At 42.1% G+C, this 16,138-nt stretch overlaps 2 protein-coding genes across 3 annotated transcripts in view; one reads left to right on the top strand and one right to left on the bottom strand.

Moving 5' to 3' along the window:
- Window positions 1–2,735, top strand: part of ext1c (exostoses (multiple) 1c) — a 34,387-nt gene extending 31,652 nt beyond the window's left edge. For both annotated transcript variants that reach the window (XM_014973097.2, XM_014973099.2), the window contains 3 exons: window positions 805–965; window positions 2,038–2,209; window positions 2,272–2,735. In XM_014973097.2, the coding sequence (XP_014828583.2) occupies window positions 805–965; window positions 2,038–2,209; window positions 2,272–2,457 (519 nt within the window). In that variant the 3' untranslated portion in view covers window positions 2,458–2,735. The remainder of the gene's footprint in view (window positions 1–804; window positions 966–2,037; window positions 2,210–2,271) is intronic.
- Window positions 2,736–3,660: 925 nt separating this feature from the next.
- Window positions 3,661–14,447, bottom strand: LOC106923081 (mediator of RNA polymerase II transcription subunit 30). Its single transcript, XM_088010554.1, has 4 exons — window positions 14,142–14,447; window positions 13,524–13,682; window positions 13,357–13,446; window positions 3,661–3,945 (listed from the first exon to the last, which is right to left on the bottom strand). Exons 1-4 carry the CDS (start codon window positions 14,310–14,312, stop codon window positions 3,850–3,852), a joined length of 516 nt encoding a protein of 171 aa, XP_087866680.1. The 5' UTR covers window positions 14,313–14,447; the 3' UTR covers window positions 3,661–3,849.
- Between the last annotated feature and the right edge of the window lie 1,691 nt (window positions 14,448–16,138).

Genomic DNA, 16,138 nt, shown 5'->3' with positions numbered 1-16,138 from the left:
ACACACACACACACCTAGACACACACACACCTACACACACACACACCTAGACACACACACACACACCTACTCACACACACACCTACACACACACACACCTACACACACACACACCTAGACACACACACACACACCTACACACACACACACCTACACACACACACACCTAGACACACACACACCTACACACACACACCTAGACACACACACACACACCTACACACACACACACCTACACACACACACACCTAGACACACACACACCTACACACACCTACACACACACCTACACACACACCTACACACACACACACACACACAGACACCTACACACACACCTACACACACACACACACACACACACACCTACACACACACACACACACACACACACCTACACCTACACACACACACACCTAGACACACACACACACACCTACACCTACACACACATACACCTAGACACACACACACCTAGACACACACACACACACACCTACACCTAGACACACACACACCTAGACACACACACACACCTAGACACACACACACCTACACACACACACCTAGACACACACACACACACACCTACACCTAGACACACACACACCTAGACACACACACACACCTAGACACACACACACCTAGACACACACACACCTAGACACACACACACCTAGACACACACACACCTAGACACACACACACCTACACACACACACACCTACACACACCTAGACACACACACACCTAGACACACACACACACACGCTCGCTCCCATCCTGACGGCCTCCTCCCTGCAGGTGAACTTCGCCTTCCTGGTGTGGCGCAGCTTCCCGGACCGGATCGTCGGCTATCCGCCCCGGAGCCACTTCTGGGACCCGCTGAAACACGCCTGGGGCTACACGTCCAAATGGACCAACGAGTACTCCATCGTCCTGACCGGCGCCGCCTTCTACCACAGGTCCACTTCATCAGTTGGTCTGCGTCCGATTGGAACCGGAACCAGTCTGGATCCGATCACAGGGACAGAAATAAATCGATTTGTTGTCCTGAATCGATTCAAGTTGTTGGTCTTTGCTTTTCATTACGCTGCTAAGCTAAGCTAATACAGAACACAGTATGTAAAGGATGCAGAACTTTATGCATAAATCTATTTTTGGCCAAATATAAACGGAGGGAACCTTGTGGAATTGTTTTAGATAAATATTTGATTTGCTTACTCTTTTCCTCTTTTTTCTGACTTTAAAGTAATTTCTGGTTCAAATCTTGACGCTTAAAATAATTTCTATTGCATCTCTATTTCTGATGGACATGAACATCAGAATTACTTCAAAAGATTTAAGTCTGATTATATAAATATTAAACACATCGTGTTTAATTTAATGCTGGGACTTCACTGTGTTAATTTTCATTTACTAATTACAATTTTAAAGTAATTCATCACTTTTTTTCCCCATTCAAAATTTCTTTCCGGACCCTTTGTACCGATGCGCTTCTGGTTCCAGAGTTAAATATTCTTTAGAAACTAAAGTTTTATTGACCTGCTAACAGCAGCGTCTCTGGTTAATTTCTGGTTCTAAATTATCTGACTGGATGCTGCAAAAGGCTGTTGTTGGGTTCAAGTTGTGCTAAAAGGAGTTAGCTCATCAGTGAAGCAATGGTAGCCTAACATACACTGCTAAGCTAAGCTAACACACACTCACACATGTTTAGCATCTCAATGCTAAACATGTAGCAGCTAAGCTAGCGTCCACATTGCTGGAGAAGATCCATGAATAGCTCTTTAAGTTTTCTCCAATCTGAGGGTTGAAGAACCTGGAAAACATTAAAAACTATAAATATTTTAATTTTTTTTATCTCATGTATCTATTTATTTGATTATTTGGTTGCAAAAATGGTTTTTGAATTGAAATGTTGCTTATTTTGATGATTAAAATATTAATTCCAGACTCTGGTGTTAGCTCCATGAAACATTTTAATCCTGCCTCCAGTTTTTATTTACGCTTTGACTTCCTGTGGGCGTGTCCCTGCAGGTACTACAACTTCCTGTTCTCCCACTACCTGCCCCAGTCCCTGCGGACGCTGGTGGACCGGACGTCCAACTGCGAGGACATCCTGATGAACTTCCTGGTGTCGGCGGCGACTCACCTGCCGCCTGTTAAAGTGGCTCAGAGGAAGCAGTACAAGGAAGTCCCGCCTCCTCAGGTACGTCCTCCTGATCGTGGACAGGTTGTCTGAATGTCTCTGATGCGTCCCGTCCCCCCCAGGGCACGAAGAGCGCCCCCTGGGCCAACCCGGAGCATTTCACCCAGAGGCAGGAGTGCGTCAACACGTTCGCCAGCTGGTTCGGCTACATGCCGCTGGTCCACTCCCAGCTCCGCCTGGACCCCGTCCTCTTCAAGGACCAGGTGTCCGTCCTCCGGAAGAAGTACAAGGACCTGGAGCGGGCGTAGTCGCCGGACCGGACCGGACCGACCTGATGAGCACAGGTCCAGTCCTCCACACGGACCGGTCCTGGCGGTTTTGGACGGAGAGAGGAGTCCGTGTGGACGGTGAAAACTTTCTCTGATGGACGGTGACAGAACGCCGGAGGGACCGGTACCGGTTCTGCTCAGCCCACAGCAGAACTTTGCAGGAACCGTCGACAATAATGAACTGATTATTTCACAGGGAAATGTTGTCAAACAATAAAATGATTTCTATCAGAACCAATAAAGCGGTTCTAAATGCAGGTCCGGTTTTGTGATCCGGGTTTCTGTTCCAAACAGAACAGGAAGTGTTCAGGTTCTGGTTCTGACCAGAGTCCGATGAGAAAGCTCTCAGAATAAACAGATAAAATGTATTTATTTCCGCATAATCTGAGCAAAACAAGCAAACAGCTTCTTATGCAGATGGAATAATGGAGCTGAAGTTCAGAGGGAAAAACACCCATTTATTTACTGTGCCAACATTAAATTAAATCGATTTTATTAGCAAATCAAATATTTAAATACTTAGCTCTCAATAGTTGGCTACAAACTATAATTTGTAAACTAAATATTTAGCTTGGAACTAATAATTTAGTTAAGCTATAAGCTGAATATTCATCTTGCTAATAAGTTTAAAAATTGACAGTGAATGAAAACTGAAGATGTGATTTTGATTCATTTTAATTGAAATTTGACTTTGAAGGCTAAATAACCCAAAAATTTTACATGAAAGTTTTGACTAACTTTACAAACAGTAGCCCCGGTCAGTGTCACATTAAATCATGAAATGAATGATTGCAGTTGAAAAGACCCACTGAGTTTAATTATCAGAATTAAATCCCAGGATAGTTTTAACTTTTATCTAAAACAAACAAACAAAAACAGGATCAGAAATAATTTTCAAGGACGCGATGCCACCATGAGGGTTCTGAAAACCCACAATGCACCTTGATTCGGGTTCGGGTCGGGTTTGGTGGGTTCCGGGGCCGGAAGTCAGCTTTGTGTCATTGTTGTGAATCAGACTGAATGAGTCCTCGACTTGTTGCGGCGTGGGAGGAAACACGGATCAACACGGCCGGGAAACGAGCTCCACCCGGGGCTGGAGCAGCTCTGGTCCTGGGAATCCTGCTGGGATTAACGGGAATCCTGCTGGGATTAACGGGAACCACGGAACAAACACTCAACATGTTAAAAAAAAAAGGTTTATTTCATACAAAAGCACGTCAGTTTACAAAAACACGGCGAGACGCCTCCCAGTGAGGAAACAAAGACAGGAGACCGGCGCCCCCTGCTGGAGGCCAGCGGGAAGTGCAGCCAGCTGAACAAACCGAGTCACTAGCTGCCTGAGGAAGAGGAGGAGGAGGTCATGTATCTTCATCACTTCCTGAGGGTCAGCATGGCGTTGACGTCCCACAGCAGGTTCCTCATCTGGTCCATCAGAAACTTCATCTCCTGGTTCTTCTGACGGACTTTCTGTGGGCAACAGAACATCTGGGTCAGACCACGGTCCAAACCAACAGAACCAGAACCAACAGAACTATGTTCTTTATTATTTGGCTGATGGTTTTCCAGGTTGACTCACCGATATCCATTTTTATAAAAACATACAAAATTACAAACACAAAAACGATTAATCGACTGATGATAAATTGTTGATTAATTATTTATTCGGTTAAATTAGGTCCAGTCTTTTAACTGCGTCCGTTCAGACCCGTCTCAGTGCTGTAGCTTGGCCGCCATCCAGCGGGAGGCGCTGCTGGTTATCATCAAGCGGAGGAACCAGTTGATCCAAAATCAAAGATGGCGGCCATAACGGAACAGGAAAGAGAAACGGTCCAGTCAGAGTCTGGTGTGGGATATAAAACGTTCTCTGTTTAGAAATATAAAAACTGAACAAGGTCCTGAAGTTCCACCAACTTCTCAACCAAAAGCTACTGATGTGCTACGAGGCAAAGTGGAGGGAATAACGGAGAAACAGGGCAACGTGATTCAGTTGGGCGCCGTTAACATTTAATCCCAAATTTTTCCCAGACATGAAAGTATTAAAATCAGATGTCACTGACAGCCCTTTGAACCATCCATCCATTTTCTTTGCACCCTTGTCCCTCGGTGGGGTCAGGAGGGTTGCTGGTGCCTCTCCAGCTATCATTGTGGGTGGGGTCACCTGGACAGGTTGCCAGTCAACACAGAGACAAACAACCATGCACACACACACACACCTAGGGGCAATTTGGAGAGGCCAATTAACCTGACATGTTTTTGGACTGTGGGAGGAAGCCAGGGAACCTGGAGGGAGCCCACCATGCACAGGAAGAGCATGCAAACTCCATGCAGAGGGACCGGGGCCGGGAATTGAACCCAGAACCTGCGCTACCAACTGCGCCACTGTGCAGCCCTGCTTTGAACTAATCAAAGGGAACTAATTTTAAAAATTGTGGAAAAAATGTATGAAAAAGTGTGTTTTATGATCGGTGTTCTTAAACTAAGATGAGCTGAAAGTGCTTTTTCCAAATAGACATGATCATAATATGTGAACTTGTTTCTTTATTGGAATATATCTTGCCACAGCATTACTTTAGTGCAACATTTGCTCTGTAAAGTACAAATTTGACTATCTGTATATTCTAAACCAAGATAAATTTGAGTGCTAGAGCACATGTGTCAAACTCAAGGCCCGCGGGCCACATGTGGCCCGCCATGTCATTTTATGTGGCCCGCCCCAGCATTTTATAGACTGATTGACTTAAAATAGGTTTTGAGCACGAATTGACTACAAACTACATCTCCCATAATGCATTCTGATTGTTACCAGCCAGCATTACGGCTTCTCGCCACTAGAGAGCAGCAGAGTCACCTCAAGCTGCTTATTGATTTTCCCAGAATAAAACTGGGAAAATCAGTTTTGATGTTGACAAGCTAACATCAAAACGTCCAAGAAAAGAAAGATCGATTTACAAGTAAGACTGAATGAAGATGTGTGAGTTGGTGTCAGGGCGGCAGGTGGCGCTAGATGTTATCTTGACCGACAACATTAAAAAAAAAAAAATCATCATGTACTATTTTTATCAGTGAAATTACAATCATATTAACATCGGCTATTTATTCGCATTTTATGCGGTTTAGTTAATATTCACCGTGAATAAAGATCTCATCACAAATTAAACAGATAAATGTATCCACATCTAAGCGACTTCACGTTTTTAATTCTTCGCAGTGGCGTAGCCGCGACCGCAGTGGTTGAGCAGCGGACTGCGCATGTTACAATCTGATTAACTTTTGCATCGTCATTTATTTCCTCAAGATAAACTGCCGGCTCCTCAAATGGTTTAACACAACGTTTCATTCTCTTTAGTTTTCTCTGGTCTGTAATGGAGACTTGAATTCATTGCGCCATTTCAACCAAAGGTTTGTAATGCGCTTCCTAACCATTTTTTATTTGTAAGAATTGATTTTATTTCATAGCCATTAACCAAGACTCTGTAGAACCATTTGTCTCTGCTAATGGCATCTTCAATACATTTTTTGATCCCAGGCTTAGTTTATGGACTGACACAGTTACCATTATACATTTTGAACTGTTGATTTTATTTTTGAAGTGTTGATTTTATTTTTGAACCTTATTTATTGTAAAGTGTTGATTTTATTTTTGAACCATTTTTTAATTTTGAAGTGTTGATTTTATTTTTGAACCCTTTATTTTGAGGTGTTGATTGTGTGAAAGACCTTAGACATGAATTGCCCCACATGGGGTTTGAACCGATGACCTCAGCATTACCAGCACCGTGCTCTAACCTGCTGAGCTAACTCACCTACCTTACAAACTGTTGAGTTTCCATGGATTTAAGAAGAACTTACATGATCTTACCACAATGAAGATTTGATAAAAGGGCTTATATTCTAATGTTTTTCAAAACAACATACATAATATTTTATTTTCCAGAGATTTTGTATGTGAAGTGTTGATTGTATTTCAAAGATATTTTTTATTTTAATGTGTTAATTTTATTTTCGAACCATTTTTTATTTGTAAGTATTGATTTTATTTTATAGCCATTTAGCCAAGTCTATGCAGAACCATTTGTCTCTGCTAATGACATCTTCAATACAATTGTTTGATCGCAGGCTTAGTTTATGGACTGTAATGTGAAATTAGGCACAAGTATAAGTTTGTTCACCAAGTTACTGTGCTCTCTGAGAGGATCTGTAAGTATTTGACATTGTTCCATGCCCATCATTGACGTTAGTCTCTAACAAAATGTGGATCATCTACCAGGACCACTGCAAAGAGCCTGAGTTTCTGTAGCGTAGTGGTTATCATGTTGGCTTTACATGCAAAAGGTCTCTGGTTCGAAACCAGACAAACAAATTTTGTACGTTCTCTTCATCACAGGTGCTTACTAAAGGTCAACAAGGGTCTGTGGTGTCATGGTCTGTACTCTGAATCCAGGCATCTGAGTGCAAGCCTCAGTTGAAATTTTCATGCGTTGCATCTCACATCATCAACTTTGGAACCTCAAACTGAAACAAAGCAGAGAAGTTCAGTTCCTGTAGTGTAGTGGTTATCATGTTTGCTTTACATGCAAAAGGTCTCTGGTTCGAAACCAGACAGAAACAGTTTTTGTAGGTTCTGCATCTCTTGGGGTGCAGTGAGACAACAAGAGCCTTCCTCTTCCGTGATGGTTCATTTGCCAATCGACTTCAATGTCGGCTTCTTTGTAATCGAAGCTACTTTACTTCAATTACCAATTGGCAGTTCTGTGGCGTAATGCACATGTGTCTACATCTACAATTTTCTCGTAGTGACAAAAACCACCCCAATAACTTTTAAGAAATTAAATTAAGCGTCTTCACTTAAATTAGCATCACTTCACCCGCTGGGGTCTGACCAACTTCCTCCTGGTTCCCATCTGCAGAAAAATCTGCGCTAATTCATCAGTCGGTCGGATCTGTCTGATCCAAACAGATCAACTGAACTCTGTGAGAGTTTTACCCTGCGCGGTCCGGTGTGCGCTTTTACCAGGAGTTTTTTTTTTTTTTGCGTGGTTTCGCTTCTCCGAAACGGACAGATGTTACGTCTGCAGCTCCTCCAGAGCGCCGCTCTCCTGGGTAACGTGAACCCAGAAGGCTCCATTTGTTAAATCCGCTGGATGAGTTACTTCCAGCGGTTTTTAATTCTTTACAGCGGCGGAGCCTCGTCCGCAGTGGTTGAGCAGCGGACTGCGCATGTTACAGTCTAATTAACTTTTGGATCGTCATTTATTTCCTCAAGATAAACTGCCGGCTCCTCAAATGGATTAACACAACGTTGCATTCTCTTTAGTTTTCTCTGGTCTGTAATGGAGACTTGAATTTAACGCGCCATTTCAACCAAAGGTTTGTAATGCGCTTCCTAACCATTTTTTATTTGTAAGAATTGATTTTATTTCATAGCCATTAACCAAGACTCTGTAGAACCATTTGTCTCTGCTAATGGCATCTTCAATACATTTTTTGATCCCAGGCTTAGTTTATGGACTGACACAGTTACCATTATACATTTTGAACTGTTGATTTTATTTTTGAAGTGTTGATTTTATTTTTGAACCTTATTTATTGTAAAGTGTTGATTTTATTTTTGAACCATTTTTTAATTTTGAAGTGTTGATTTTATTTTTGAACCCTTTATTTTGAGGTGTTGATTGTGTGAAAGACCTTAGACATGAATTGCCCCACATGGGGTTTGAACCGATGACCTCAGCATTACCAGCACCGTGCTCTAACCTGCTGAGCTAACTCACCTACCTTACAAACTGTTGAGTTTCCATGGATTTAAGAAGAACTTACATGATCTTACCACAATGAAGATTTGATAAAAGGGCTTATATTCTAATGTTTTTCAAAACAACATACATAATATTTTATTTTCCAGAGATTTTGTATGTGAAGTGTTGATTGTATTTCAAAGATATTTTTTATTTTAATGTGTTAATTTTATTTTCGAACCATTTTTTATTTGTAAGTATTGATTTTATTTTATAGCCATTTAGCCAAGTCTATGCAGAACCATTTGTCTCTGCTAATGACATCTTCAATACAATTGTTTGATCGCAGGCTTAGTTTATGGACTGTAATGTGAAATTAGGCACAAGTATAAGTTTGTTCACCAAGTTACTGTGCTCTCTGAGAGGATCTGTAAGTATTTGACATTGTTCCATGCCCATCATTGACGTTAGTCTCTAACAAAATGTGGATCATCTACCAGGACCACTGCAAAGAGCCTGAGTTTCTGTAGCGTAGTGGTTATCATGTTGGCTTTACATGCAAAAGGTCTCTGGTTCGAAACCAGACAAACAAATTTTGTACGTTCTCTTCATCACAGGTGCTTACTAAAGGTCAACAAGGGTCTGTGGTGTCATGGTCTGTACTCTGAATCCAGGCATCTGAGTGCAAGCCTCAGTTGAAATTTTCATGCGTTGCATCTCACATCATCAACTTTGGAACCTCAAACTGAAACAAAGCAGAGAAGTTCAGTTCCTGTAGTGTAGTGGTTATCATGTTTGCTTTACATGCAAAAGGTCTCTGGTTCGAAACCAGACAGAAACAGTTTTTGTAGGTTCTGCATCTCTTGGGGTGCAGTGAGACAACAAGAGCCTTCCTCTTCCGTGATGGTTCATTTGCCAATCGACTTCAATGTCGGCTTCTTTGTAATCGAAGCTACTTTACTTCAATTACCAATTGGCAGTTCTGTGGCGTAATGCACATGTGTCTACATCTACAATTTTCTCGTAGTGACAAAAACCACCCCAATAACTTTTAAGAAATTAAATTAAGCGTCTTCACTTAAATTAGCATCACTTCACCCGCTGGGGTCTGACCAACTTCCTCCTGGTTCCCATCTGCAGAAAAATCTGCGCTAATTCATCAGTCGGTCGGATCTGTCTGATCCAAACAGATCAACTGAACTCTGTGAGAGTTTTACCCTGCGCGGTCCGGTGTGCGCTTTTACCAGGAGTTTTTTTTTTTTTTGCGTGGTTTCGCTTCTCCGAAACGGACAGATGTTACGTCTGCAGCTCCTCCAGAGCGCCGCTCTCCTGGGTAACGTGAACCCAGAAGGCTCCATTTGTTAAATCCGCTGGATGAGTTACTTCCAGCGGTTTTTAATTCTTTACAGCGGCGGAGCCTCGTCCGCAGTGGTTGAGCAGCGGACTGCGCATGTTACAGTCTAATTAACTTTTGGATCGTCATTTATTTCCTCAAGATAAACTGCCGGCTCCTCAAATGGATTAACACAACGTTGCATTCTCTTTAGTTTTCTCTGGTCTGTAATGGAGACTTGAATTTAACGCGCCATTTCAACCAAAGGTTTGTAATGCGCTTCCTAACCAGACGCTCCAAACCAGGGGTGTCAAACTCGACTTCACCGAGGGCCACTTCAGCATATTGGCCCCCCTCAACGGGCCACATTGACGGTACAGATCAGGAGGGCATCCCTGCTAAAACACCCCAGACAAAAGGTTGACTTCCCTCTTTCAGTTCTGTAGAGGCTTATAATGAGTCAATGGTCCAGGTGTGTTAGAGAAGGAACCATCTAAAGCTGCAGATGGTGGAAAACTAGACTTGGGCAGCCCTAGCATAAAAGTATAAAAATACAATGTTAAAAATAAATTAAACACCTCATATTATTAAATAACTGATTTTATGTATTGAAGTTTTAAATAGAGGTGTGCCGATCGATCGGTCACCGATCACAATCGGGCCGATTTTCGTGAAAAAGTGCATGATCGGTGATCGGCGATCATTGTCTCTTTTACCGATACCGATCACCTGCATCTCATTTCGCAGCCTGCCTGTGCAGCTGGTCTCCTCTTTCCTTCACTCTGCGCAAACGCGCAGCAACAAATCCTAAGCGATGTGGAACTATAACCACTGAGTGAATGGGGAAGTTTGCGTGTTGCGGCGGAAAATTGAAGCAGGTCAAAATGCATCAACACGACGAATCTAGTATGGAATAAAAACAATGCCATACTTGACGGAGTTTGGCTACATCGAGGCTCACTGCAGTAAAAGACATACGGAGGATCAGATAGCAGGTAAAGCAGCGCACAGCTACAAACACTCACCCGGATTAGCATGACGGTCAGAAAGCTAAACAAATAACCTGGAAAATTATTTAAGTCTTCGAGCTGCGATGTCAGACGCTGGTTCTGCTCTCCTGTTGAACCGCTGCTACGCTACAGGTAGTAATATCTGACAGGCTACAGGTAGTAATATCTGACAGACGGAGCTTCGCTTCTGCTCCACCTGGTAGTGACTCTCACACCGAACCTGCTTAAAGCTGCAGCATCTAACTTAAAAAATACATTTTACATACGTATTAAAACTTTCGCTGTCCTAACATGAGACAGATAATCTCTGAAAAAATAATCGATCTCCTCCCTGATCTGCATAATTACTCCACTCAGTCAGAAACAGCCAATCAGAGCTAGCAGTAACCAGCTAGCCGCCATGCTAACAGGAAGTTTTCATTCAGTAACTCTGGATTGTTTATTGTAATGGATCCTGTTTTGGCCTTTGAATGTTAAGTTTTATACTTTAATTTTTTTGGCAATGTTGAGAGGTTTTATTTTGGCTCTTTGTATTATTTAGCCTCTTCAGAGCCTTCATATGTTATCAGTCTGTTAATATAGTATTATCAATAACAGTACAATTTGCACAATGCCTGTTTTGTTTAGTTTTCTTCTTGGAAAAAGTTATTAAAAACAAGTTTTTGTCTAAATTAAGGTGAATTCATGGTTCCTTTTTCCACATAATGTAACCAGTAGTGTTTATGATAATAATAATTATGTGATCGGTATCGGTGATCGGTATCGGTGTATCGGCCCTCATGGGTGATCGGTATCGGTATCGGGAGGAAAAAACCTGATCGGCACATCCCTAGTTTTAAATATTACATTTAGTTTCCATGGATGTAAAATTACTGCTCAGTTTAAAAATTACAATATTTAAATCAGTTGTTTAAAGGTAAGAAAACAAATAATAAAAACAAGTCACATGGGCAGACATTATAGACTTTACACAGAGATTTAGTCTCAGAGGCAACTGAAATCTATGGATTTAAAAAAATCCTTTCTGAATATCATCTCATGGTCTCTGAACTAAATGCGTCTTTCTGACCGGAGCTGACAGCGAGTTGAAGAGTTATGGACCGGACGCTTTGGAGCAGGGGTGTCTAACGTACGGCCCGCGGGCCGGAACCGGCCCGCCGAACGATGTAGTCCGGCCCGGGGGCTAAATGCATTATCACTATTCATGAAAAAACATATACTTCGTTTAATTGAAAATCTGCAGTTCCTATACTGTCCACGAGGGGCGCTGTGTTTTATTCAGAGCACACAACATGATGCAACACTGCAGCGGAACTAACAGCAGATGGCAGCACTGAGCTTCAGGTTCTGTAAACAAGTTGGATTCTACCAGCTTTTTATTTTGGCCCTGGCAACCTCATATTTCTCGTGCATGCTAACATACATACATGTTATGTATGCATGTTTTTCTATATGTATGCATTTTATGCATCAACAAATGTACTCAATCAAATGTCTGTTTAAAACAGCTGACACTTAAGATTTCAAATGTGTGAAGCCAGATAAATTTGTTCAAATTGCTTCCCAGATGTTGAAAATTGATTTTAAATCTTTTCTTAGTTTTTGTCTGTTGTATTTTGTGATGCAGTGTTTTTAAGTTCCAAAAACTGTGAATAAATGTTTTGCAACATTGTACAATCACTGAGATCAGTTCTTATGCATAATGCACTTAAATAAATGCTTAACTGAGTAAAAGTATTGTTGAAATTGCAGATACCTTTCTTAAAAACTGAGATTATTCATAATATATTTTGTAAAAGTGAAATTCGTTTAATATAAAAATCAACAACAAGTCCACTTTTATTGGTTCTATTTAATCTGGCAATGAGTTTACTTGTGTGGCCCCCTGCAGATCAGATTAAGCTGTATGCGGCCCCTAAACCAACATGAGTCTGACGGCCCTGCTCTAAACTTTCAATGTTTGCTGAACATTAACTGAAAATTTAACCAGGAAGCTTTTTGGAGTCCTTGAAAGTGAAAAACATTTCTTGGTCACTATTGTGACCGGTGGGGTGAAATGGGCCGTCAGGCTGTCGCTGTTCATGGAGAACTGTCGATCAATAAGATCAATCACCTTTAGACTGATAATCGATAACCTGCATCTGTTCTCTGAACCAGCTCAAGGCCTGCTGCTGAGGCAGTGCTGCCCCCTGGAGGCGTCTGCAGGGACCTGCATCATCAACGACCTGATCTGGAAACTAAAGAGGAATCTGGACTTGAGATGGTCAACAGGCTGGAGCTCAGCGGCTAATTCACGCAGGCCTGTCACAATAAGCAATAATCAATTAATTCAATTTAATATCAGTGAAAAGAGAAACACTACCTGCCCCTTTAGCCTGTTTTCCCCATCATAATACTGATTACTATTATTATGATTATTAATTTTTAAATATAATTTTGGTTACAGGAACTTCATAATCTATTTGTTTGTTTTCTTTTAGTTTGGACATTTTAAATGTTTTCTGGCTCCAGTGTTAAATTTTCTTTAGAAATTAAAGTTTTCTTGATCTTGCATTTTTATGTCATTGACAGTAATATTATAAATAATATTATAATATTTTATATTTGTTGGAAATGGTTTCAAAATGACAATATTATTATTGATTATAATAACTTCTGGGACATTTTATCGTCCAGCATCGTTTGTTGTGGTGACAGGCTGAAGGTTGATGTTGGGTCGCTAACATGAACAGAACCAGAACCCGTCCAGAACTCAGACGGTTCAGAACCGGTGACCAGTGAATAACTGGGCTCCTCTCACCTCCAGAACCTCCTGGCGCTCCTGGACGACGGCCGGGCTGCAGGGGTCCGATCGGACCGGAACCAGCTCCTCCCCGGCGTACGGGACAAGCTGAACACACAACCACACGGATCGGATCGGATCCTAACGAATACGCTGTTAGAACCCGGGTCCAGCTCGGCCCTCACCTCCGTCGGCGCCTCCTGGAGGTCAGAGGTCATCTCCACGCAGCGCTCGTACAGCAGCCGCAGCTTCCTGAAGAGCAGGGCCAGCTGCCGCAGGTGTTCCTGCAGCTTCCCGAACCGGTCCTGGTACACGGCGTGGCTCTGGGTCACTCCGTTAGGCAGCTGGGTCACACAGGGAGATGTCAGAACCAGAACCACAGCTGGACCACTCAGGAAGATTTTTTTTCCCATTTAAGCTGGACAGTCTGTTTTGTTTTTAAATTAAAGATCAAATCAAAGATAAATAAACTGGCAAAAACATAAATAAATAAAAATAAAAAACTATTTAAAAACCCGTCAGGAGTTCCATTAGAACCACAAGGTGTCCTTCTATCCACTGGAGAACCTGACCCCAAAATGTCTGTGAACACCCCTGGTTCCGTTTCTCTACCGGTTCGGTTCACTTCGCCAGAAATGAAACCCAGAGGAGATTCTGGATTACTGAGGTTCCTTCGAACCTTCCCGGACCTGAAACGTGCTAAGGTCGGGTTTAAGGTTCTCCAGAGCCCCGGTAATCCTGCCGGAGCAGATCCGGGTCTCCCTGCCCCACCCGGACACACCTGCGGCCCCGCGGCCTCTCACCTGCGTGGCGCGCGTGATCTGGAAGATCTCCATGGTGCGCGTGACGATGTCCTGCACGGTCTCCTGGCCGATCCTGCAGAGGAACACCGGGGAGATCTCCCTGAGCGCCCCGGGCGGAGGCTGCTGCTGCTGGGGCGGCAGGCCGGCGAGCTGCGGGAGCGGCGCCGCCATCAGGCCGGGGCAGGAAGTGACCGCGGGGGGCTGATTAACCTCTGGGCGGCTGATGTTCGATACCAGACGCTCCTCTGCTCATTTAAACCCACCGATCCTCCACTCTGCTCACCGCGGGCTCTGTGCGTCACTTCCGGCTGCTGGTGGGCACCATCAAATCCACATACTGCCCCCTGCTGGTGGAACCTGGTCATTACAGCCAGCTCACGGGGAATGACGTCACCAAGCCAGGTGAAGAAACAAAGTTTGTCTCATCTAAATACAAAATGAATGTAATAAATTAATTCCTCTGGTCTCGCATTAAATCCTACCGGAAGTTCAATGCTGGACTCTCTCCACCAGAGGGCGACAGAAATCCAGATTTTAATCTGTTTATTTTTCTAACCTGTGAAGATGAGACCATAAACCTGTTTATGATAAAGTTTATAATTAACTAGAATAATTAATGGGTGTGTTTGTATCAAATTATGGGATGCCATTTTTATTGCCCTGCAATAATTTGTCATAAAAGGAAAAAAAATGGGGGTTAATTTTTCAAAGGAACATTTTCACCTTGTTTATTCATTTATAAATGTTACAGTTTCAAACTAAATATTTAGCTAACAAGTTAAATGGTAAATATTTAGGTCAGAGCTAAATGTTTAACTTCAAACTAAATGTTTAGATTGTGAAATGTTTAGTTTGGGGCAAAAATATATAATCTGTAAACTAAATGTTTAGTTTAACTCAATATTTAGCATTTATGTTTAAACGCCGGTTTAATGATGGAAAGATGTGACTTGTCACTTATTAACTTGCTTTAACCTGGTTCTTCATTGAACCAGGTTAAAGCTTAAAATGCAAGAATAAAAGCTTTAGCTAAATTAAAAACAGCCAAATGTAACTTTTAACTCTGAAATGTTTGACTGAAAATCTGCAGAATGTCAGGAAAGAAGAGAAGAAGGATGTTGGTGGATCTTATCCAGCCAGCATCACGGCGGATCAGGAAGCGCCTCAGTTTCTACCCAGCATGTAAATATCAGCTGTGTTTGCATGAGCTCCGGTTTCCTAGGAGATATGAGGGACATCCAAGTCACGACTGAATTCAATGTGATCAAAATAAAGACTGGTTCAGTTTCGGAGCTTTAAATTACTGCTGATTACATCATCATCATCATCATCATCATGCCAGGTTATTATAGGAGGAAGAACGCAAGTCAACATAATACATCAGTCACATTTACATCTACATCATTTACTTTATAGATTCACATGGGTTTTTAATATTTATATGCATTTGGTTGGTTTTATTCATTTATCTGGTTAAAAATAACTGAACTGAACTATAAAATCTCTAAACTTAGAGGAGATCTCCTGCAGCTGTTTTATGTTATATTTTACTGTTTTATTTGTTTGTTTTTTGTGTTTTATAACTGAAATGATTCATTCAGACCCGCCTACTGTTTTCATAAAGTGAGCTCCAACCAACACACACCAAACTGTTTAGGACCAAATGCAGAAGTTGAGTTTATTACAACATTTCAGGAACAGGCAGGTCGACGTGCTTCACTGATAAAAAACAGAATACAGACCCAACTGAATACAAAGGAGTTGTTAATGCACACTGTCGCCACATGCTTGTTGGGTTTTCCTCAGAAAATCTTTCTGTTAGCACCAGAACGTTACTGCGTTAAATTAATTACATAGACTTTAACATGTCAAAAATGGACACAATCAGTTGAATTTTTCATGGCCAACCTGGAACCTTTGGATTAGTGTGTTTCTGGTACGACCGTAAATCTGACGCACATCCACCAACAGCAGGCTCTTTGCATGTCTGCTTCCAT

The sequence above is a fragment of the Poecilia mexicana genome, unplaced genomic scaffold, assembly GCF_051168715.1.
Source record: "Poecilia mexicana isolate PSO_F unplaced genomic scaffold, ASM5116871v1 scaffold_11, whole genome shotgun sequence".
Lineage (NCBI taxonomy): Eukaryota > Metazoa > Chordata > Actinopteri > Cyprinodontiformes > Poeciliidae > Poecilia > Poecilia mexicana.
The sequence above is the reverse complement of the archived record's forward strand: the minus strand, read 5'-3'. Positions and strand labels throughout refer to the sequence as shown.

Bases quoted from the DNA above. Each gene is read 5' to 3' on its own strand.
- LOC106923081 (XM_088010554.1), bottom strand. From the start codon at position 14,312: ATGGCGGCGCCGCTCCCGCAGCTCGCCGGCCTGCCGCCCCAGCAGCAG. The intron at 13,683-14,141 runs GTGAGAGGCCGC...TGTGTGACCCAG, and splicing joins AGATCACGCGCGCCACGCAG to CTGCCTAACGGAGTGACCCA. The intron at 3,946-13,356 runs GTGAGAGGAGCC...TGTTGCCCACAG, and splicing joins AGCGCCAGGAGGTTCTGGAG to AAAGTCCGTCAGAAGAACCA.